Consider the following 25,174-nt stretch of genomic DNA (forward strand, 5'->3'; position numbering starts at 1 on the left):
TTTCTATAAACCAATCACAGTGTTCCACATCATCTAAAGTGGACTGCTGCTCTCAGGCTGCTTAAGAATAGCATGCGCACACAATTATCTTCATTACTTAAACCTGATGCAAATTAGTCTGATTGCTTGAATTGGAATTTCCTTTTTATTCTTTTAATTTACTTTCATGGAACCACTTTAGTCCCGACTGAATTGTTAGGTTTATTTAAGTCAGGTTTTGGAAATAAAGCTCCACTTTTCTTACCTTGCTTTTTCGAATGAGCCCTATTCTCTCCTGAACTCCTAGACATCGTTGTCAAAAGTTACCTTACATAGAAAATAAAGGTAAGACATTCAAACAGTTTTGTGTTGTGATTCTGTATTTGATATAGAAATCTGTCCTCGTGCATTTTATAGATATTATCATAAGGAAAGTCAATCATGATATTCATAAAAGACTGATTACATGACAACAACCAAATGACCCTAGTTTCAGTTGCAATGAGGTGTCTGTAATTTGGGGTATTTGGGAAACTATCGACAGTACTTTTTTATAGTAGCCCATTTGATAAAATGCAGTGTAATCTCTGTCCGCTCTGGGAGTCCACTCAAAGCAGACAATCCCACTGTGTTTGAAATTAAAGCAGAACATACTTACAAGGTTGACTTGGTTTGCTTCTCATGGGCGAGCCAAGATGATGTATGAGACTCGTACTGTGCAGACAGGCAGCTACAAATTTGCTTGGCTAGTTGACTGGTGGGAGGTTGGGTAGTGAGTTGGGGGGGGGGGGGGGGGGGGGCTTGAGTTGTCACATTAAAGCAACGCAGTGAAAGAAAAAGAAGCCTTTGTACTCATTTTGTCTTTTCTGAAACTGTTGTTTTGTCAAAAGAAAAACATTCTTCTGGTCCGATAATTTACATCTGAGCATGAGAACTAAAAAAAAAAAGAAATCAAAATTGAAATCAAAAAGTGTTTTGCTGCATTTGATCAGTCACATGGTAGACATTTGATTAATGGAAGTGATGTGACTGGGGAAAACAGGCCTCTCTGTGTTACCTCCCCCTTATTTCAACCTCCTCCTCCCCTAGACTGAGCCTTGTTTTCTGCCCCCCCCCCCCCCCCCCCATCCCATGCAGAATGAATGGCACAGATGTTGTTGTAACAAGACAGTACCCCATGGTCCCCTTTCCCCTCACTACTCGCTCAGCATGAGGTCTGAAACTTGTTTTTTGATCATTGTTTCCCCCCCGAGTTCTCCTACCGCGGGAGAAAAAAAAGGACCCAAAGAGGAGGGAGATGGGGAGACCAAGAGCAGCCAAATTAAAGAGGGAGGGAAGGGGAGCACACAGCCATGTTTGAGGAATATGAAGAAAACATACTGTTGAACTATCTCTGAATAACCAGTGGAGCGTAGGACAGGTCACATGTTGGATGTTTGTGGAGCCAGTTCACTTTTTACTGAGGGTATGGTCGGTGCAGCGGAGCTTCAGTAGGGATTCCAGGTCTTGACTGAAGATGCGGGTCGGTGTGTGGCTTCTCTGGGTGTCCTGGTTCTACACCTGGGCAGAGTTCTCGCAGAGGTGCGAGTGCCAAGACGCGTGTCCAACAGAGTCAGGACTGGACAGGAGGTCAAAGAGCCGGGTCAAGGAGCATGTTCGTCACGGTGTGGGACACAAGCACACGGCTCACAGGAGCAGGCCGCACCGCAAAAAAGGTGAGTCTTTAAAACCCACACAAGGTTTCAGACTGGAGGCACGCAACACTGATGCTGCAACCTGCTGCAGATGAACCCATGAGTTAGCATGCAAGGTCTGTGCATTTAGTTCTTAAGATAGGTAACAATGCAGCAGAGCTGACATCAGCTGGTAAATTAGGTCATTTGAAAATGATTCTAAAATATAAATAACATGCTCATTGTTTGGTAGACCACAGACGCCAGTGCTGTATGTGTCAAATTATAATAATGATTGTAAATTCAAGCATTTTTCCCATTTAAAATTTTTATTTTTATTTTACTCAAATCCAAGATGTAGAACAATATGAACTCTTCCCTTTGTCACAAAGTGAGATGTAGAACATTGAATGTAAGTGACAAAATACAGTAATGATCATACACCAAATACGGAAATATTTCTTGTTTTAGCATCTCTTGGGCTATGCATGAACACATTCTTTTATTTGCCAAACAAGTTTTTTCACAGACAAAGGCACGTACAATGTAGAACCCAGAGAGGTCAAACACTCAGTTAAACAAGCTTCTAACTTATTAACTGATCTGAGATCTGAGAGGCTGGTGCTGTGTAAAAAGAACATATCTCACAGATGAAGAACACTCATCTATTGTATTTCACTGTATTTAACTATATTTGACAGTTAGTCCTAAACAGAGCTAATGTGACAGCAGATTTCTAAAACACGTCATCATTTTAAAATCATGTTTATTAGCAATTATATAGTAAAAAAAAGTTATGTAGAACAATGTTAAGGATATTTTGAGCTGTTTGAAGCTAAACAATACAAAGTTACACTGCCTTTGAGGAAGGAGTATGTTAAGACAAATACAAAATAAAATGTGTGTACAAGATTTCACAATCGTCCAACTGTTTAAATGTCCTTTTGGTTTTGGTGCCATGGGGAAGCCATCTGCCTAAAGCCCCTATGGGAATCATAATCATGTTCTAACTGTGTGTGAAATATAAAAAAGGTGTTAATAACCCAACACCGATCTGCTCACATCTGAAGGTTTGATTGCAACGTGCAACTCTGTTAAACAGTCAAAGTGTTGCATGTGCTAGAGATGGATTATTTAACTAATTGATTAGAATTTGAAAATGGAATGGTGATGGAATGCAATTACATTCTGTCAACACAGATTATATTTTTAGTTTTAAGCTATCTTAAAGGCGGTTATTCATGTCGACAGCGCTCGTTGATGCCTTTACAAAACACACTTGAATTACACTCAGAACTTACTCTGAAGTCACTTTTTATCGCATTCCTCACTATAGCTGACACTTTCTTTCTTCTCCCTATTCTGTCCCCGCCCTCCGCGCCCGTTCCAATACCCCTCCTGACCTCTGGTCTGGAGCCTGAAAGAGGTCCCTTCCCTCGGCACATCTCGGCGCGGCACCATTCCCATGGGTTGTGTTGAGCCGGGACTCATCCTTCATCCTCTCTAAGGCTTTTGTTGCAGACTGAAAGCTGGCCGATGCCGGGGCCATCAAACCCAAGTTGTTGGATCAATATAAACATCCATCACTTAGCCGGGGCCTTTCTGAGCCTCACAATGAGCCGCTCACTAAACAATGCTCCATTTATGTGAGCCATTGGGAGGAATGAAGTAGCCGTAGCTCACTTATTTCTTGCTCTGTCGTGATGGAACTTAGTTAACTTCATTTTTTTATCCTTCACAAAGTTACATCTCAACTAAATTCCATTACCTTTTTACACTTTATACCATCACAGCACCTCCGTTTCCTATGTGTATTGCATTGTGGGAAAACAGTGTGCACACACAATCTAGTATTATTTTAATATATCTTTTCCTGCTGGATTAGCATAGAATAGGTTTAGAGCACAAAGCAGTATTTTCTATCTACAAAGTCAATTTCTTTCCAATTCAGTGATTTCCGATAACAATACAAACTGCTTACATACAGTTGAAGTACTTTGTGGTCCCATTGCAGGAGTGAAAGATAGATCATTTCCTTCTGTTGTTTAGAGATATATGAGACTCTGAACTTCCTGTTTGATAGCAGTGTTGACAGAGCTGCTGCCACAAATGGTCAAAAACAAACAAACAAACAAGCAGCTGAGATGGGAGAGCTGCTTGTGTTTATCCACTACAGCCATTTCTATTTGATTTGTTAACCATGAACAACTATATTAATGCCATACTCAGACTGTCCTGTGGGGTTTCAGTCTGATCTGTTAGGAAGCGGAGGAGTTTGCCGTGGTTACCAGATAATATATAACAATAATGTCAACAGTTTGTCACTGTATTTTAATGCTGTGTTTTCAGCAACAAAATCATTCCATTTTTCAAATGAGGAAAAATGACCAGGGTCCTTTATTAGTGGGATTAGTGGGAATTTGTGTTGCACAGTGAACTATTTGGCATAAAGTTGGCATATTTCTACACAGAGGATATGAAATTTGTAAAATAAATAATTTTATTAATTTTAACAAAGAAGCCAAAAGCTCAAATAAAATCTAAGTCAGATGCCATGTGTTGTTCAATCCATCACCTTACTACAATTAATAGCATATTGATTAATGTTCCCTCTTTGTATCTTGTTGTTGCATATTGTTGTCCTTGCTGTTACCTCTCAGGCTGTCATGGACACAGTAAAATCTTACTCTATGTGTGAGAAATCTAAAAAGGTGATTTCTCTAAAATCTTCGTAATAAAGAGTTGTCATTGCTAGAAAACCAGGGGAAAATTATTCTAGGAAGGTTTGTATGATGGCCTACATTTAGCTTCATTTTGAATAATAAATCATTTGTTTTTTTTACCATCGCCAATATCCTGTAAAGCAAACAAGCAGTATGGGATGTAGCAATGCATTTTTTACTTTTTTATTCTTAAAAGATAGATGACAAGATATATATTGTAAACAGCTATTGGCCATTACAATGGAGTGTACGTGTGTCAATAGGGATTTTATTTTGAAAAGCCCACCTGACAGGAAGCCTGATGTCACTACATTACCTTGATGTCGGCGCGTTTACAGAGAGGAGGCAACGAGTTGAAGTTGGCGCTGATATTCATTGTGGGACGCTGTTCTTCAAGTTGGAAGTTAAATTTAAAATGTGGTTGTAGTTCAAACCAAAAGAAGCTGGACTCTCACGCAGTTAGTTAGCCAACAGTTAGCGTCATAAAACGCTATTTACCAGCGGGTTCCTGAAGTATCTCTGAGTGTTACCTTCACTGTCAGTGATGAGCAGCGGTGTTTTCAGCATCGTGTTGGCATCAGTGTTCAGTCTTCTCCTGTCAGGTAAGAAGCCCACGTTTGACATTTGGAATCATTCATGTGTTAACTTACAGCACGACATGAGCAGACAGGTGCGACAGATACAAAGCTTAACTCAGTCCCTCACTGGCATGCTTCATGTGCTAGTTTAACATCCCTGAGTTAAAGACATCTACCAAGAAGACATTAGGCTTCTTCTTGATTCTACTTCCGTGAAGTGTCTTCAAATGGTGCTGATGGTTTACTTACCTTAAATAATAGAGTTGGGCTCTAAAGCCCTATTGATCCTATTTATAGCTGCTGTGTCTTCAGCACCACAACGCCATCTGTACTGGTGTTAAACCTTCTGATGATAAACCTGCTCCTTCTCCTTTTTGAATAGTAGCCGGTACATATATGGTTCATACACTCCTGTACATTATCCAAGGAGAACTAAAACAGTGACAGCAGCTTTCACTCCCATTGCAAACACACAATAAGATCAATTACACCGTTAAAGTTTCATTTGCCAAATAATGAGAAATAGTCCAACTTGCAAATGAGCCAACATCAGAAGCCCTCTCTCCTAACCCTCCAGGTAAAGTCATGTGTTACGTCATCTCCTACCAATCATTTCTCTCTTATTGATTCATCTGAGATCATTTCCTCAATTGATTGATTCATCGTTTGCTGTATAAAATGTCAGAAAATAGTGAAACAAATGTTCATCACAAGCCCAAGTTGATATATTCATATGAAACATAACTTTGAGGAATGCACTATATTAAGCTCTTTATTGTAACGGGTGTTTTGGCTGCATCTTCTTTGCCACTCTTTACTCGGGGACAGTGGGGTTAAACAGGCTGCTGTTGCTTGTCAACGGTGAAATTCCACTTATGGAGCGTCTTTTGTTCTGTTGCGGATATGCTGTTGATGGGGGAGTTCCAGTCTGCTTTTGTTCAGGGTCGATGTTCCCGAGACCCTCCAGCTTCCTCTCCTGTCAGGAAGCTGATCACAGTCTCCCCGTTTCCCTTCACTGTGGTCATCCAACTCCACGGGAAGTTCAAACAATGGCATTCCACTGCTGCCGGCTGCAAATAGACGTTGTTTGCTGGTAGCGATGGCTAACATGTGTTTGTTGTGGGAGTTCTAGAGAGTTTAGATGAACTCAGATGTGGGGGTGCATAGTGCTTCAGGTGTGGCTCTTTCTATACAGGAACAAAAGAAGAAGGAGCTCCAATTGACACAGTGTGTTTTGTGGATTTGTATCAGTGGCGGTAATGACACACGTGATGGCTTAGGGTCCGTATCATATTCGCAGCATTAAGGCTCTATTTTCCAACCCTTTTGAAGTGATAGAAAGCCTAAAAGTCTGAACATCATTGGCAAAAACATGATGGTTGCCAGAGGAAGAGAAATCCTCCTTTAGAGCCGTTGTCCTCTTTGATATTTGAATGTTCTCAAACTGTCTTCATCATCCTGAACCCAGAAGACAACAGGTGTTGAGGATGACTCCTTTTCACTCCCGTCACCTTCAAAGTTGTCTGATATTTTTGAAGTTGCATAACAATTTGCCGTGAACAGATTACTAATCTTGAAAGCTTTTTTTGTCCTGCGAGTGTTTAGCCGACCAGCTAGAGAGACTGAGGGGCAATGACACCAAGCTGAAGGTATCATCGTACAAGTCTTCCAGTCATTCACTGAGTTCTAGCACCACAGCAAGCCTTAGCATCCACAACATGAACATGATCACAACCAGTTCATAGCAGTGACGTGTTTATGTTTTTATGTAAATTAATGTGCTATCAGGAGAGAAAAGGTTGGATCCCAGCTCCACTTATTTCTGTCATCGTGGAACAATCATCCTGTCCTTTCTTTAAGGCAAGCTTACTGTATTTCTGCTGCTTTTTCTGCTTTTCTAAACTAGTGCTGGGCGATAATTCAACATAATATATCTTCTTTCAATGGAATCATATCGTGATATATCCTAGAATACCCTCATGTAGTTACATCACTCTATTGTCTTAATGTTAGTACTCTGTATTTGTGTGCATGCATGTAAACAGTCAGTGTATAGCTGGAAACTTTCCCTTGAAACTGTTCTGTTCATTTTGCACTAAAGTTCTTAATTCATTGAGACAATACTCAGTACTTTTTGTTTGTCAAGTATTTAACTCACACAGGAGAGTACAAAAACATCTTTAGCATGTGGTTATTCCATACAGACAGAAAACAGGCTGTATCAACATGCTGTATATCGTTCTCTTGATATAGAATGCCATATCGCCCAGCCTTATGCTAAATGACTACAACAAGCAGCTTGTCTCTGCTCTGCTACTAAACATACCCGTGGATGCTGTTAACAGTCTCTACAAAATCTCTGTGTGGTCCTCAGGTTCCAGAGTTCATGGACAGGAGACGCCGCCCCGCATCGTCCACCACCCGGCTGACGTGGTGGTGAAAGTCGGGAATCCCGCCACGCTCTCCTGCCGGGCGGACGGCAGCCCCATGCCAACCATCGAGTGGCTGAGGAACGGACAGCCTCTGGAGACGGGGGGAGAAGGACAGCTGCAGCCCATCGTCTTATCGGAGGGGAGCATCTTCTTCTTGAGCGTGGGAGGGGGCAGGAGAGGTCAGGCGCACGAGGGCGTCTACACCTGCGTGGCCAGGAGCAGTGCAGGCACGGCCACCAGCCGCAATGCATCGCTGTACATCGCAGGTGAGACCGCGGACCCTACTACATGACCTCCGCAGACCTCTGGTTCCTCTCAGTTTTGAATTGTTCAAGTATGTGTGATTGAACTAGTTAGCAACTTATGTTATTTATTGTATCATGCACATACAGGTGCCCAGTGGGAATACACCGATATCAGTATCGCTACTGATATCGATACCGATACTGATTTACACTATAATGTGCACATTATTGGAATATGCTGAAGCCATATTCTAGTTTATTGAGAAAAATTCACCATATAAAAACAGGCAGCAGTTTATTAACGTAACCCTTGTGTTTTGTTTGGGTTCTCACAAACACTGCTGCTTTATGGGTAAAACAATAATCATAATAATAACAAAGTCAGCCATTTTCCCCTTATATATAAACTTTACAAAACCCAATATGTAGAAAAGTATTGAATTGGTAACTCTTCCTTTTGTCACAAACAGCTTGCAGGTGAAAGTGCCAAAGATATAAAGGACCGTAAAGTATATTTATCACACCAAACACGCACATATTTTATGTTTCATGCTACAGTAGGGAAAAAAAGTATTTAGTCAGCCACCAATTGTGCAAGTTCTCCTACTTAAAAAGATGAGAGGCCTGTAATTTTCATCATAGGTATACCTCAACTATGAGAGACAAAATGAGAAAAAAAAATCCAGAAAATCACTGTCTGATTTTTTTTTTAAGAATTTATTTGCAAATTATGGTGGAAAATAAGTATTTGGTCAATAACAAAAGTTCATCTCAATACTTTGTTATATACCCTTTGTTGGCAATGACAGAGGTCAAACGTTTTCTGTAAGTCTTCACAAGCTTTTCACACACTGTTGCTGGTATTTTGGCCCATTCCTCCATGCAGATCTCCTCTAGAGCAGTGATGTTTTGGGGCTGTCGCTGGGCAACACGGACTTTCAACTCCCTCCACAGATTTTCTATGGGGTTGAGATCTGGAGACTGGCTAGGCCACTCCAGGACCTTGAAATGCTTCTTACGAAGCCACTCCTTCGTTGCCCGGGCGGTGTGTTTGGGATCATTGCTATGCTGAAAGACCTAGCCACGTTTCATCTTCAATGCCCTTGCTGATGGAAGGAGGTTTCCACTCAAAATCTCACGATACATGGCCCCATTCATTCTTTCCTTTACACGGATCAGTCGTCCTGGTCCCCTTGCAGAACAGCCCCAAAGCATGATGTTTCCACCCCCATGCTTCACAGTAGGTATGGTGTTCTTTGGATGCAACTCGGCATTCTTCCTCCTCCAAACACGACGAGTTGAGTTTTTACCAAAAAGTTCTATTTTGGTTTCATCTGACCATATGACATTCTCCCAATCCTCTTCTGGATCATCCAAATGCTCTCTAGCAAACTTCAGACGGGCCTGGACATGTACTGGCTTAAGCAGGGGGACACGTCTGGCACGGCAGGATTTGAGTCCCTGGCAGCGTAGTGTGTTACTGATGGTAGCCTTTGTTACTTTGGTCCCAGCTCTCTGCAGGTCATTCACTAGGTCCCCCCGTGTGGTTCTGGGATTTTTGTTCACCGTTCTTGTGATCATTTTGACCCCACGGGGTGAGATCTTGCGTGGAGCCCCAGATCGAGGGAGACTATCAGTGGTCTTGTATGTCTTCCATTTTCTAACAATTGCTCCCACAGTTGATTTCTTCACACCAAGCTGCTTACCTATTGCAGATTCAGTCTTCCCAGCCTGGTGCAGGTCTACAATTTTGTTTCTGGTGTCCTTTGACAGCTCTTTGGTCTTGTCCATAGTGGAGTTTGGAGTGTGACTGTTTGAGGTTGTGGACAGGTGTCTTTTATACTGATAAGGAGTTCAAACAGGTGCCATTAATACAGGTAACGAGTGGAGGACAGAGGAGCCTCTTAAAGAAGAAGTTACAGGTCTGTGAGAGCCAGAAATCTTGCTTGTTTGTAGGTGACCAAATACTTATTTTACCGAGGAATTTACCAATTAATTCATTAAAAATCCTACAATGTGATTTCCTGGATTCTTTCCCCCCATTCTGTCTCTCATAGTTGAAGTGTACCTATGATGAAAATTACAGGCATCTCTCATCTTTTTAAGTGGGAGAACTTGCACAATTGGTGGCTGACTAAATACTTTTTTTCCCCACTGTATATGGTCTGCACATGAACAAAGCTTTTCTTTTTTCCAAGAAGTCATTCGCCAACAAAGACATATTATTAGAAATAGAGATGTTATTATTGTTTGGGGTCAGTTAGACTACAGAGAGGTCTCACTCCCTGATCAACAAACTGTTCAGATTCACCGATAACATAAAGACAGATGTGGGTTTTGGGAGGAGCAGTCAACATCAATCCCAGACACACAGCATGAGAACATCATGTTTAAAGATGAGGTCTCTGAAAGCCTCATCTTCTGAAACATGTCCTCAGTTGGAATTCATGTTTAGAGGAAATCTAAATCTTCATGAAGTATCAAGGTGATTATAGTGTTAAGTATGTTTTAGAGCTGTTAGAGGGCTGGGATCTCCAGGACACATGCATGTTTCTGACATATCCGTGAGACAAACTCAGATCATCCAGCAGCGACCGGTCCACCGTGGACGGACCCAGATCCTCCAGCAGAGACCGGTCCACCGTGGACGGACCCAGATCCTCCAGCAGAGACCGGTCCACCGTGGACGGACCCAGATCCTCCAGCAGAGACCGGTCCACCGTGGACGGACCCAGATCATCCAGCAGCGACCGGTCCACCGTGGACGGACCCAGATCCTCCAGCAGAGACCGGTCCACCGTGGACGGACCCAGATCCTCCAGCAGCGACCGGTCCACCGTGGACGGACCCAGATCCTCCAGCAGAGACCGGTCCACCGTGGACGGACCCAGATCATTCAGCAGCGACCGGTCCACCGTGGACGGACCCAGATCCTCCAGCAGAGACCGGTCCACCGTGGACGGACCCAGATCATCCAGCAGCGACCGGTCCACCGTGGACGGACCCAGATCCTCCAGCAGAGACCGGTCCACCGTGGACAGACCCAGATTCAGCAGTCGGAGCTCCAACGGGAGGTGGAGAGCTCAGCTCCAGGCAGCAGTGGCTCCTCCTCTGATCAGGAGCAGAGCTTCTGCTCTCTCCTCCTCCAGTCCCCGCTGAGAGCCAACACCGACATCAAGCTTGTGGAGGCCCGTGCTGTATTGCTGGGCCCGCTGGAGGGAAGGGAGGCACGGGAGAACCAGGGAGACTGTGAGACCCTGCTGCACTAAAATGAGAGATTTTTCAAAGGGAAGCTGGTGTTCAGAGGCACTACCACTTTTGTCCACAGGGAGTGCCAAAATCAACACAGTGATGTTTGTGTTGTCTGACCCCGGTCTGTTGTTGCAGTGTTGCAGGAGGAGTTCAGTTTGCAGCCCAGTGATGTGGAGGTGGCAGAGGGGGAGGTGGCTGTCTTAAACTGTGGCCCCCCAATGGGGCACCCTGAACCGAATGTCATCTGGAAGAAGAATGGCTTGCCCATCAACAACACTGATCACCACTACACAGTAAGCCCTCAGCCCTAGCACGCATGTGAAGGCTGTTTTACATTGTGTCTGAATAAGAGAGACAGTTTGAAGTAAGACGTCCAGCCTTGTAACATTTCTACACTGCACTAGTCTGAGCTGAGTCTGTACGATTAATGTGAAGGCAGCAGCAGCAGCTAAACAATGCACATCAGGTTTGCACTGTCAAGAGCACTGTTATCAATTTGTCACTTAATTATCAACTCTTATTCACACGGAGATTTTCTTTTATTTGTCACCCTCACGGTGGAGGACGAAACGGAGTGAAAACTAACCTTCTCAAATATGCAAACTGCATGGATGAAGTTATGAATATTCAGCAAAGCGCTTTAGACACAGTATGTGACCAAATCAAAATGAAACGACGTGTGCGCTGTTGAATTTCATAGAACAGAGCAGAAATCTCTAATAAATGATGAAAGTGTTCATTGAGCTTCTCTCCCGATGGTCATTACCTCAGCCTCCAATGGACAACTATTCAAAATCCAACAGTGATGCAGAGAAAATAGAAAACTATCTTATCAGCTCATATTATTACTTCTCAACACAAACTGTAGACCAGGTGTAGCTATCATGCAAACATGTCTATTTCTTGTCACTGTCATGTGTGAATGAAGCTGTTATTCATACTTTAGAGATGAAATGAAGCCATCATGTTACATGTCCCACGTCTGAAAATGATTTCATTTGTGTTGCAGTTTGATACTTCTTTGTTTGTGGAAATAACACCCACCACATTATTTTGACAAAGTCTCTCTAGTTTAGTGGATCTAAATCTGTCAGAGATGCAGGACATGGAACTTTATGGACTGATATGGTTCTTTAAAATCCACCACATAACTGTTTCATATTTTAATCAGAATAGAAACTGCAAAAATATATAAATATTGTAGACCCAAGGTCATATACCAGTACCGAGTCAGAAGTGTATGTCTCTGCTCCTGTGTGTCTGCACTGTAGGAGCTGAGTGGGAGGCTCATCATCGCCCCTGCAGAGAAGACCCACTCTGGTGCTTATGTGTGCGTGGCCAGCAACACCGGGGGAGTGAGGGAGAGCAGGGCGGCTCGGCTCTCTGTGCTGGGTGAGACCACGTTCTCATAGCTGCTTATTAGTACTGCTCTAACAATATCACTGTGGAACTCAGCTCCATGTTCACACTACAGTACAGTGCGGTACGGTACAGTAGAAAGTTTCTCTTCTCGTCCACTGCAGCCAAGCCGGTGTTGGTGCTGAAGCCAGAAAATGTGTCCGTGAGGACGGGGGAGTCTGCCCAGTTCTACTGCCAGGCTAAAGGTGACCCCCCGCCTGCTGTGGTCTGGATCAGAGAGCAGGGGCCACTGCCCAATGGCAGGTACTTCATTATGGCAATACACAGAAATACACACTCCAATCATAGAGGGAACTTGAGTGAATGTTGATTGATGTGATATATGTTTGCATTCAGATGACTGTAACGTGCAGAAAACCGGACCTCATGTTACACAGTGCTGACTTCTTTTCCTGTGAGACATTCAAAAGGAAAAAGAAAGATTTGACTTGAGACTTTTACCGATAGTCACCATTTGAACCTGTAGCTGGAAGCTTCTAACTGATGCTTAACATCAGGCTGGACATATACAGTACTGCACAATTGCATTATCCCAATTCACACTGCCATTCACACACTGAGGTATTTTACTTCAGCTTGTCACTGCGCTACCAGCAACATTCCTCAGGGCTTCTTTCTTTCCTGACATTCTTGGTTGTAAATGAAACCAACTAAAATATCTGCTGAATCCACATTTCAGTTGTTGCAAAAAGAGATCAGAGGGACAGTAAATGGGGAAACTAACTGCTCTATGTGTGTTTAGATATCTTGTAAACCCAGACCACACTCTCCAGATCCACTATGTGACAGCCCAGGATGCTGGGAAGTACACCTGCACTGCTGTCAATGATGCAGGTGTGGTCACTGCCAGCGCACAGCTACTAGTTGAAGGTGAGATGATGTCTGAAAGAGCAGAATCACTGACTGTTTCTCACTTCACAGTTTTGTTGCCTGCCGGCAGACTCGGGGGCTGTTAGTGCTGAACTTCATTTTGTGGTTCATCCTGGAAGAAGAAGTTCGACAGGAGGCTCTCATCTGTCTGTTTACACGTTCACAAATATGAAGGTGTTATTGGAGCACCAGAGACGGTGGAATTGAAGTCACAGTAGAATGTTTTAGGAGTTGCATACACAACAGTTACACCTTCTGTAATTCTTCATTGCAGGTGCACAAATCCTGTTCTACAAATCACAAACTAAGAAACTCACGCGTTCACATTGTTGCTCCAGTTACTGCAGTGAATATGGTGCAAAACACATATACACAAATAACAAGTTGTCAAGTTACTGCTGACTATTCATGCCATGTCAGGTGTTCTGCTCCAACAATACCTTCATACAAAACACTGCAAGTTGTGGTTCAACAAATGAAATGTGAAATGTGTGGGGTTAATAAGGGGTTAAGAGCCATTCATGAGGCTGGATTCAGGCTAATGTTGTCAACCAGATATTAACATTGTCCAGAGACTGGACACTGTGTCCAGAGCACCTTCTAACAAGGAGCCCAAGCCCTCTGAGATTTCCGATTTTCAGTTTTGAGGTTGCTACTGTTTGTACCAGTAATCTGATTCATTTTGTTCGTCAGAAGGGAGCCTTATCAACTCATTTAGTTTGAGTAAGTGTGAAAAATGTTACTTACCTGCATAAAAGCGAAAAACTGCCGCACACCGTCCGTTTACAGCATTTCATTAGTGTTATGGACATTATAACAGTTCCATATATGTACACCAGACCCAGGTACAAACTTTGTCCGAACCAACTATAAATGACTTTTATAGATTTTTTTAAATTCCAGTGATCCATTATAAGTATGACTTATTTTCTCTCCTGTGTTTCTGATTTTTCTGGTGAAAAAAGGTTTTGCCAGGATAACCTTTTTAGGTTCCTTCATTTTCTTTTTCATCAAAACAAGTGAAGTATGATCATGTTTTGATGTGTTTTGTTGTTTAATACTCATTTGGGCCACAAGAGGCTGAAGTGCAGCACGACCCCGTGTTCAAAATAGGACTAACAGCGTTCATCTTTTCTTCCAGGTGAGGTTGAATGGGGTAGGGGTGCACTTCAGCCTCTTGTGCCCTAATAAGTAGTACAACAATCACTAAAATGGTCTTGGCAATACTTTTTGTTTTGCCACCTTATTTCCACAAATAAAGAAATGTTCAGGAACTTTTATCCTGGCAAAACAAAGATTCTCACCTGTTCTCAAGTCATAAACACAGGAGACAGTGGGCTTCCATATTGCAGCCTATGCAAACAAGTGATTTTAATTAAAAAATGCATTACTCATTATAGCCTTACAAGAATGAACCCGAGGTTGCCTCAGTCCAGACCTTAGAATCCTCCCACTCCATCGAGTCTTAGTGGATGGAAACGAGTTGACAGTTCTGTCCGATATTTAGGAGAATCAAGAGGACAACACGCCAACATGTTGCTCGGTGACGCAGTAGTTGCCAACATTGTCATCTGGAGAGCGAGTTACAACCATCACATCTGCTTTAAATAGTTTTTGTGAGTTATCTTGTTGTTTACAAATCCTTTCCTGTCTGTCCTTCTTTTAAAAACCTTGTGTTTCCAGAGTCTACCAGCAGTACACAGAGAGACCTCCACAAAGAGCTGTCAGCCTTGCGAGTTGCTCTGGAAAACATCACCATCGTGACCCCTGGGTCTAACATATCGCGAGTACAATGGAAGGTATGGGCAATCTGATTCAGATCGTTTCAGAGACCGCATGAATATTTCAGGCGTATGACCCATGTGGTGTTTCCTCTTCCTCTCAGCTCCAGTCCCTCCCAGCCCAGCCTCACTACCTCGACGGCTTTGAGGTGCTCTATCGCTCTGTGCTGCCCGCCAGCTCCGACTGGGCAGCGAAGAAGGTGGCTCTGCCCAGCTTCCAGGCTCCTGTGGGCCCCTTGAAGAGGGGCTACAAGTACGAGTTCAAAGTTCGTCCCTATGGCAGCAGCCTGTATGGGAGGGAGAGCAACACCCGGCACCTCAGAGTCCCCGAGACAGGTGAGAAATGATCCGATTTAGGAATATTTGTGTCCTTCTTTTTTGCTTTCTTTTTGTGTTTTCCTGGACTGTACAGCCATGTTGAGAGGCTAACAGAGAACTCCTCCTCCTCTTTATGCAGTGCCCAGTGCCTCTCCACTGGCTGTGTCCATAACAGTGAGCCATGAGCAGAATAACACCATCCATTTGAGCTGGGGGCCTCCTCCTCACGACACCCACAACGGGATCATACAGGGATACCAGGTAATCACTGGAGAACACTTCCTGACACTATGTAGCATCAGCCTCTGAGCAGAGTGGAAACACAATCCCTTACTAAATATCCCAAGATGCTGCCTTTGTACACGAGCTGTAGCACTTCATGCACTCTGTTTCTCCAGGTGTTTTGTGTGGAGTCTGAGGAGCAGCAGTACCAAAACTGGACAGTGGACAGCGGACAACACAACCTCGAAATCTCCACCCTCAAACCAGGGAGACGGTATTGGATCACCATTGCAGCCGTCAATGGGGCTGGAGTGGGAATGCTGAGCGACCCTCATGGATTTGTCATCAGTGAGCAAAGGGCACACGCTAAAACTTAGCTGTTCATTTCTGTGTGTAATCAAAACCACATCACAGAGGAGCAGTTATCATATCTGATGTCATCTGTTTGCCTCTTAGACCCACAAATTGGCGGTCCCCATGAGTCAGACGGCCAAACACGGGATCTGTCCCAAGTCCTGGCCCTGCTTCAGGACCCGGTGTTGATCGGCAGCATTGGCGCCCTCCTGTGGTGCGTTCTGATGGTGTCGGCTGTCTACCTCTGCAGACGCCACAGCAGGACAGGCCACCTGATACCAGGACATGGCAGGGCTAAAGGTGCAGAAAGTTCAAAACAGAGTCTCACTTCCACCTGCAGGACTTTAAGTCTGTGATTTCATCAGCTAAACAGCTGTTCTATGTATTTATTCAGGCACTGTACAACTTTGAGGTATTTGTACTTTACTTGAGTATTTCCATTTCATGCTTCTTAATATATCTCCTCCACATCTCAGAGGGATGTACTTTTTACTGTACTACATCTCAGAGGTAAATATTGTACTTTTTACTGTACTACATCTCAGATGTACATGTTGTACTTTTTACTGTACTACATCTCAGAGGTACATGTTGTACTTTTTACTGTACTACATCTCAGAGGTACATATTGTACTTTTTACTGTACTACATCTCAGAGGTAGATGTACTTTTTACTGTACTACATCTCAGAGGTACATGTTGTACTTTTTACTGTACTACATCTCAGAGGTACATGTTGTACTTTTTACTGTACTACATCTCAGAGGTAAATATTGTACTTTTTACTGTACTACATCTCAGATGTACATGTTGTACTTTTTACTGTACTACATCTCAGGTACATGTTGTACTTTTTACTGTACTACATCTCAGAGGTACATATTGTACTTTTTACTGTACTACATCTCAGAGGTACATGTTGTACTTTTTACTGTACTACATCTCAGAGGTACATGTTGTACTTTTTACTGTACTACATCTCAGAGGTACATGTTGTACTTTTTACTGTACTACATCTCAGAGGTAAATATTGTACTTTTTACTGTACTACATCTCAGATGTACATGTTGTACTTTTTACTGTACTACATCTCAGAGGTACATGTTGTACTTTTTACTGTACTACATCTCAGAGGTACATATTGTACTTTTTACTGTACTACATCTCAGAGGTACATGTTGTACTTTTTACTGTACTACATCTCAGAGGTACATGTTGTACTTTTTACTGTACTACATCTCAGAGGTACATGTTGTACTTTTTACTGTACTACATCTCTGAGGTAAATATTGTACTTTTTACTTTAGATTCAAGCAGGCAGTTTGCCGGTGCTGCTGCCCCTCCAGTTTGTGACTTTGTGAACATAGGCTCCTCAGTATCTTTATATAAAGTTAGGGAGGGCTCATCCAGCCCTACAGTTTTACTTCTCATACTGTAAGAACCTTTTGCTCGAGCAGGTAAATGATATGAATACTCTCTCCACAGCTGTGTATAATCTTTAATACTTTTGTATGTTTGTCTTTTAGGTTTGCGCAGACTAGCCGGTGAAGATCTCATCATAAAACACAGGTAACGTGCACAGAATTGTCAGAGCTTGGTGATGATGTGATCACACTGAAGTCATATGAATAAGTCCAAACCGCCAAAGCTAAATGTGGTTTAATGATAGTTTATGAAAGTATCATGACTTTGTGAAGTACGGCAGAAGCAGTGATCTAGTTCAGATTGAAGGACGCTACTCGTACGTAGTTTCACGAGAGACGATGCTAAAGCATGATGAAACTTCTCAAATCCTTTCCCTGTGCTGCCTCCTCTTCAGGATGGCAGCTCCAGACTCCCCTTGGATCTCTGGAGGCTGGAGACCTGCCTTCAACCAGAAGTATCAGGACCTCTGGGCCCACGGTCAGAAACATCCAGGACTCAGGGGCACCGGTGAGTACCGATTGCCACACTGAGCTTGTCTATTTGTCTGAGCTAGAGTTGGACATTGGAGGCTCCTGGCTGGGTGCTTTCACATCTCACCGGTTTGGTTTGGTTCACCTGAACTCTGTTTAACTGCTGAGTTTGGTTTGATGTGGAAGGTGTCAGTTAAATAAAAGGATGCTGTCAGTCGGCTGCCAGGTGGATGCCTTGTGTTTGTGGAGTGAAATGTGATGGTTTATGATTTTTGCATGAATTCAAAAGCCTAATTATTATTAAATCCATCTGCTTTATTGTCGGTGGTTCATTTGGTAACCATGGTAGCTCCAGTGCAGTTGAAACAGAAGTGTGTAGAGCTTGTGTGCTCCTCAGTTAACTTTAGCGGTTACTCATTTAACAGTATGTGAATCCTAGCGGCCACACGGCGACTATTCTTATGCTCATCACTGTTTATGATACATGATGTCCAGAGGCTGTCTCCACTCATAATATACTCATAACTGGTATTTGCTGGTTAGTAATAAGCCAATGTGAACAAGAAACGGACCAGAACCAAAAGGCAACAATGTGTCTTTTTTTTCCAAATGAACTGAACTAGAGTTGTGAAAGACACCATGTCAGTTTACCTGTAATATTTCATCATTTCTGATGAATATGCTCTGGAGTGTCAGTACATACTCATCTGTGTTTCATCAGGCCTCCCGGCCTGGAAGGACCCTGGCCGCGTGGACTCGGCCGTCCCCATTGTGACCGACAGCTGTGGCGTTTACGGCACTTTCTACGTGGACCTGACGGGCAGCGGCCTCAAGACCTTCAACAGTCCCGGGTGTCGCCCCAAGATGCCTCACGGTCCGCCCCATCAGCAAGGAGCTGAGACCATCCAGATATTCCCTCAGCCTGTCGCCAACACCCCGCCCCTCGGGAGCCGGGAGGCTCTGCCCTGGAAACAGGCCATACGGCCACAGCCCAAGATGGGTGTGCTGAGGGAGTCGTGGGAAAAAAGCCACAGCAAGCAAGGTGAAGAGTGGTGGATAGAATGTGATGTAGATACCACGGCTAACTTCTCAGACATTTCTGATGCTTTGGTTTGAATATTTGACAATGTATCAACATAGAATGTTGGGTAATGCGTTCTAGATTAACTTATTTGTTTCCCACAGAGTTGCATGCAGTGAACAGCGTCCCCATAGTGCCGACCAGGAACCAGGCTTATCCATCCAGACTCTACAAACAGAGACTCAGTCACGTCCCATCAGGCCGGCACGGTACGACAGTCCATGCATTGTCATTGTTGTCCATAAGCTAAATAAGCTAGAAAGTATAGAAATGTGTAACACACATTTGAAATAATAGTTCTTGGTTGCAGGTAATTAGTAAGTATTTCTTATTTCTATTTCTGGCTGTCCTATGTTTCTGTCCAGAGTGTGATAAAGTTACTGGCTGTCCTCGCCTGCTGCATTACTCTGCATCATTACACCTAGTGGACATGCTGCCCCCCCCACCACCAATGCCCATGGAGGACACCACGGACACACACAGCCTCACCTCAGATGAAGGGTAAGAGTCACACACACACACACACACACACACACAGGTCAGACTGGGTGGTGGAGGGTGGAAAATAGGCACCACTACATTTCTAGGGTGCCATGAAGAAGTAGTGTGATGTTAGGATACAGGACTCAGGGTAAATCAGATTCATCGATGCTGAATTGTTGAGGTTTATGTCAAACACAGCCATGCCTATCTATCAGTGCAGTTGAGTAAATGTTAATAGACATGACATGAGGAAACGAGGCTTCCCTGCTGCACATCCTCTCCTTCTGGAGATAACCTATACTTCCTCCTTTGAGTATGTTGTTGTCCTGTTGAGAGGTCCAAGAAATGGCCACACTTTAGTGGAAACACCCAAGATGGGGAAAAAAACGATAAAGATCTTGTTTGTAGGAACACAAAAAACATAGGAAGTTTACGTAAGATTCTATATATTTAGTGGAGACAGATGACTAAAAGCCGTTTGTGTCTCAGTACCAACTGAGGAAACGAGAAAGCACCAAACAAAGGAGTGTCAGGACGTCCAAATCATTGAAGAGTTTTAGATATTAGCAGTAATGTCGTCACTGGTAACACCTGGGGTTGTTGTTGATACATTTATCTTTATGAAGAATTTTAAAATGTGCCTAGTCCAAGAGCAGTTCGCTTTTCATATGAACCAATGCAATAAGTGGATTCTTTATATATATATATATATATAGAAACTGGAATTTATAATTGAATTGTATGTTATTTTAAATTTTGAAACAGATTGACCCTAAAGTTATTATTGATCCCAACACTGACAGCAGTTCAGCTGTCAGGTGCAGAATTATAGAGTTGTTATGTTCCATCTCATCATAGTCTGACTGGATCAGTATACAAGCACGCCATCTGCTCCGTGATCTGGTTTGGAGTTGTTGCTGATGTGCGTATTGATCTCTAGCTGTACAGTTTCCTATTATTTATGTATTCCTTGTCAAATAAAGGAAAGAGATCCCTGTTACTAAACAACAGTTCAGTGTGTTACTTCTGTCCTACAGGAATGTCCCGACTCAGCCTCTCAGTCAGTGATGTAAGACTACTTACAGTCAACATGTTTAGATGTAGAGGTTTTTTGCATGATGTGGAACAAAGACAACTCTCAGACTCTGTCTTACACCTGGCTGAGAGGACATGTCTTACGCCCCGTCTCTCACTTGTCCCTCAGCTCCAGTCGTTCTACGAAGCTCACAGGGGACATGGGCTCTCTGCAGTCAGTGTGTGCTGCGTCAGGCTGCCGTGGGCAGCAACGAGCCACCGACCACGGCTGCCCCTCCTACAGCCACCTGTCTACTACGCCCTATTCCACGTCAGTGGATGGAGAACAGGGCGGCACGCTGACGGCACAGGAAGCCGCCCAGTACCTGGAGCTCAGCCCGAAACCTGAGAGATGCAGGTAAAGATGCAGCACAGCTGGTGGTCCTAGTTGGTTCTGATCCCAGCTCACTTCTCTTGTCTGAGAAAAAACTACAGTTATTGTGTAGATGTCAACATTAATGCAACCATTGGTCTTTTCCATGCCAGTGTAATTTATAGCGCATATATTCATGTGATCATGCCTCTCTCTGTCAGCAGTGCCCTGCATGAGCACCACCTCTCCCCCACCCTGGGCTACATCTGTGGCCCAGTCCGCTCCGGTCAGCAGTACGCTGACCCTGCCACCGGTGAGCCCGAGTTCCCGCCGATAGGCTTGCGACGCGCCCGCCTCCGGAGCACACCCTCCTCCTGCTACAGCGAATGGGACAGCTCGCTGTGGAACACCTGGAGCTCCGTCACGGACAGCAACATGGCCAGCGCTCGCACCAGCCTCATCAGCTCGGTGGACAGCTGCTACACCAACGACAGCGCACACTTCGCCCGCCTGCTGGCTGCGGCGGCGGAGACCACGAGTGGAGCCTCTCTGTCAGGTAAGCAGAGGAGGAAGTGCTTTTACTGGACGATGCTCATTACAAATAGTTCCTCAACAGGTTCTGTTCAGTCTGGATAAACAGGGCGGTGTGTGTTGGCTCGAGTCAAAACAAACTACAGTGTGTGTGTTCATGGGGATGAAGGAACATGTCACTCAGTGTGGCTTATTGTGTTGTTAATGGAGCTCTATGGCTCAGAGGAAGAAGGTATGTCAGGCTTGCTACCCTCCAGACTTCTCCTTTAAGACAGTGGTTGTGCTTTTCTATCGTCCTGTGCAGAAGATGCTTGTTTTTCAGCCTCTTTACTGTAAATATTTCAATTTTTCTCTGTTTTACATCATAATAAAGTGAATGTCTTTGGGTTTTGGACGAGACATTTAAAGACAAGGACTCGGACTTGGAGCAACTGGGATTAATTGAGTAACCTAGAAAATAATGTACAGATTATTCAATAATGAAAACAAGCCTCCGTTGCAGCTTTAGTGTTATTTGAATGTGTCAAAAACAACGACTAAAACACATCAGAAGAGAATGGCTAGTGGCAGAGGGTCCTGGCCTGTTGTGTGTATTGCATTCCTCCACTAGATGGGCCCCTCTGTCTGTGGAGGATCAAGCTGGAGACATGCAGCCTCATCAGCAGAGTAGGGAGGAGCAGACAGGAAATCTGTTGGTTAGTTTTGAGCGTTTTCATCATTTTGAGGGCTAAGACTGTAAATCACTGTAAAGCAGACGGGTAGAGGTTAGAGAGCGCGCGAGCACATCCTCTACTTTACATCTCACTGTACGTCAGCGTCTTTGGTGTAGGAGACATGATATTAAGTCTAACATCGAAGGTGTCACCAGGCAATTACTTAAGACCTTTCACCAAATTGAACCTCCAGATGAGTCTCCCCCCCCCCCCCCCCCCCATCACTCACTCTGCTCTCCATCTGCAGGCAGCGTTCAGCTTTTCTCTCCACTTACCAAAACTCTCCCTTTTGGCTGTTCTGTGCCTCCGCTATCCTTCACACATACAGAAGTGCAATGTGAAAACCTCCTGAGTGCAGCTGTCAGCGGGTGATAATGCAGTCTCACAATGGCTGATGTTGAACTCATAACTCAGGTCCAAAGCCTCAGATCAGGTCACACCGACCTCCTAATGGCAACTCTCTTACCCAGAGCTGGAGCATTCTTTCCTCTTTGACATTTGGAGACTGTGTGTGAGGGTTCTCCGATCAGGAGATTGGGGTCGATCACCAATCTCTGGAAGACCTATCGGGCGATACCATTACGATCACTTTCTATTTATAGTAAAGCATCATTTATTCATTGAACTACTCTTAACATTGTATATTAAGTATTACAATTAAGAGACGAGAAAGCATCATGATCTAACGACTGTTTATTTATTGGCAGGCAACATGTGCGACATTTTCAACTCTCTCTTAAGCAGAACTTCTGGTGCACGCTGGTGTAGTGGCTAGCACTGTCACCCCGGGTCCGTCCTTCTGTGTGGAGTTTGCATGTTCTCCCCATTGCCAGCGTGGGTTCTCTCCGGGTTCTCCAGCTTAGGTTAGGTTAATTGTTGACTCTAAAATTGCCCGTAGGCGTGAATTGTCTGTCTATGTGTGTCGGCCCTGTTGCCCATTGCCTTCACCCAATGTCAGCTGGGATGGAACACGTGTGGAACACTGTAAACAGAACTACTAAGCGTAGAGACACTGCTTCATGTCTGTGTTATCCACAGCTGGGTGAGTGGAGACTCTCTGCCTCAGTACCATCTAGAGTCTCCTCATACTCCATGACTCACCTTCAAATGTCTGATGAGATCCATGGTGGAGACATTTTTCGGTTGCTTTCTTCCACAGACCCTGCAAATGTATTGTCTTCTTCAGACACCAGGTAGAACGTCCAGACCTGTGAAGACATATTAGCGGCACGCAGAGAAATCGTCTTGAGTGTCTGCCGTCATTTTGGTTCTTCTGATCGGCATTCATAGAGACCACCGATGAATATGAGCCGATCGATCATATGCATCAAATCAAGAATAAAATCTGTGTCACTGCATGTTCTTGTTCCTCTTGAGTATAATAGTACCTTCAGAATGCAGAGCGAGGCTGTTGTTTGTGTTGGTGCCTCCGACATATTGGAATCGTTCTATTGTCAGTGACAGACGGCTGCTTCAAATGAGCTTTCCCTCAGAGAATCGGCATTAAAAGCTGCTCCTCAGAGAAATGTTGACTCGTTCTGTCACCTTCTCCACAGGCAGAGAGGTTTCTGTTCCAATACAATCCCTCCACTCCATATTGAAATGCATGTCAACACGTCGTTCCTGCCTCTTCTGTGTTCAGACTTCTCCCCGCCAGCCTCCCCCTTCAGCGCGTCGTATCCGGCATTCCGCACGGAGAGCGACTTGTTCGGCGAGCTGGAGCCGGTTCCTGCGTGGGACTGGAGCTCGGCCTGGGTGGAGGAGATGGAGGCTCGGTGCAGAGCCCAGTATCCTGGCAGGGACGGCAGACCCTTCGACGCTTAGGGACTCTGAAAGATACAACGTGGCTGAAACACCTCACAACAACGACCAGACAAACGGACAGACACGACTCTGGCTGACTTGATTTCCCAGTCAAGAATAAATACATATTTGGATTTGAAATATAGTTGGAGCCAGCTCCGTGATGTTTAAGACATGCTGCTTGTAGACATCTGTAATAGTTTTCCCAATTTACCTCAGGGCAATCCAGATAACTTCCATCCAGTCTCTGAAGTCCCCCCCCTCCGTATCCTCTCTGCTCATTAGAGAACAGCGTAATGAGAGACTTCCCTCGGGATGCTTTCACTGTGTTTTGAAAAGTGCCAGAAAGACACAAAGACACAACGACAGGATGTGAGACGGTGAGGAATCAATCGTTAGGAAGAAGGAATGCAGCGCTGGAGCTTTCTGTACACACGTTTGTTTCTTATCTTCATGTGTGTTGCATGTTTTATTAGAGTCCTCCACACAGAGCGGAGCAGAGGGGCTTTGTACAGACTGTTTTCCTGATCAAGTGTATATATATTCTGCATATTCAACAAATGTTATTTAAAGAATTTCAAACACATTCCAAATCATTTTCTGCCTTTCCAGATTATTCTGGAATTATTCATTTACATTTTTGTATATTTTAAGATTTCTTTTACTTTATACACTTTTTATGATTGTATCAGACAAAAGATTCTGTAGTTCAGAATAGCAGAAGTAGAAAAAGTTATTGTTTAAAAGTCCTTTGTTCACAATTAATTGAGCTAATTTGAGGTTTTAAATAACTTTAATTTTAGGAAGCATTCAACAAAAGATATTGTGAAAGTTATGCTGCATTGATTAGTCTTTGCATGCTTTATGTTTTATATAGAAATGCACTAATGTGGTCGATGTTTTACATTTCTAAGAATTTGTGTTTTGTTCACATAACAGATGTATTTTACAATTTTGAAGAAGAACTTTGAATTGATTGAAATCAGGTTTTACATTTGGAACGTGTCCTGGCTGAGCTATGAAATATAACTTCCTGACATGTTGCATGTTGTCTGCAACAATGTTTGACTGAAGCTGAACTTATTTTCCCCTTTTGACATTGATGTTTTCTCTTATGTTGTCCTAAATTAAAACACCTTCATACACGCTACATTTTATTGTGAAACATCTACCATACAGGATGTATCCGCAGCTTCTCCTAGAGGGTTTTTCACTCTGTCAGTCTCTGTGGAAGTGAAGGAAGTGAGGAATCTGCACTACACTGTCCCTCTGTGGCCTGTGGGCAGGACTTCTGTTGACCCCTGCTGTTTAAAGGCTACGTGGAGCAGGGAGGGGATGCTTAGAACTCATCTGTTGGGCTTGATTAACCAAGAGAAACAATGCTGCTGCACCTGATAATGGCTGCTAATTACAAAGCCGCTGGAGAGAATAATTA

The 25,174-nt window shown here is 43.8% G+C and overlaps 1 protein-coding gene across 1 annotated transcript; it reads left to right on the forward strand.

The window, feature by feature from the left end:
- The first annotated feature begins 1,495 nt into the window (after window positions 1-1,495).
- Window positions 1,496-23,760, forward strand: robo4 (roundabout, axon guidance receptor, homolog 4 (Drosophila)). Its single transcript, XM_076101337.1, has 19 exons — window positions 1,496-1,694; window positions 7,328-7,651; window positions 11,018-11,175; window positions 12,154-12,274; window positions 12,406-12,544; window positions 13,044-13,171; window positions 14,855-14,970; window positions 15,057-15,288; window positions 15,410-15,531; window positions 15,669-15,840; window positions 15,949-16,146; window positions 17,373-17,415; window positions 17,666-17,778; window positions 18,463-18,783; window positions 18,927-19,031; window positions 19,188-19,323; window positions 20,510-20,737; window positions 20,917-21,248; window positions 23,579-23,760. The coding sequence occupies exons 1-19, from the start codon at window positions 1,496-1,498 to the stop codon at window positions 23,758-23,760; spliced, it is 3,369 nt and encodes a 1,122-aa protein (XP_075957452.1).
- The last annotated feature ends 1,414 nt before the right edge of the window (window positions 23,761-25,174 follow it).

The sequence above is a fragment of the Anarhichas minor genome, unplaced genomic scaffold (genome assembly GCF_050575085.1).
Source record: "Anarhichas minor isolate MPS153535 unplaced genomic scaffold, ASM5057508v1 ptg000027l, whole genome shotgun sequence".
In the NCBI taxonomy this organism is placed as follows: Eukaryota; Metazoa; Chordata; class Actinopteri; order Perciformes; family Anarhichadidae; genus Anarhichas; species Anarhichas minor.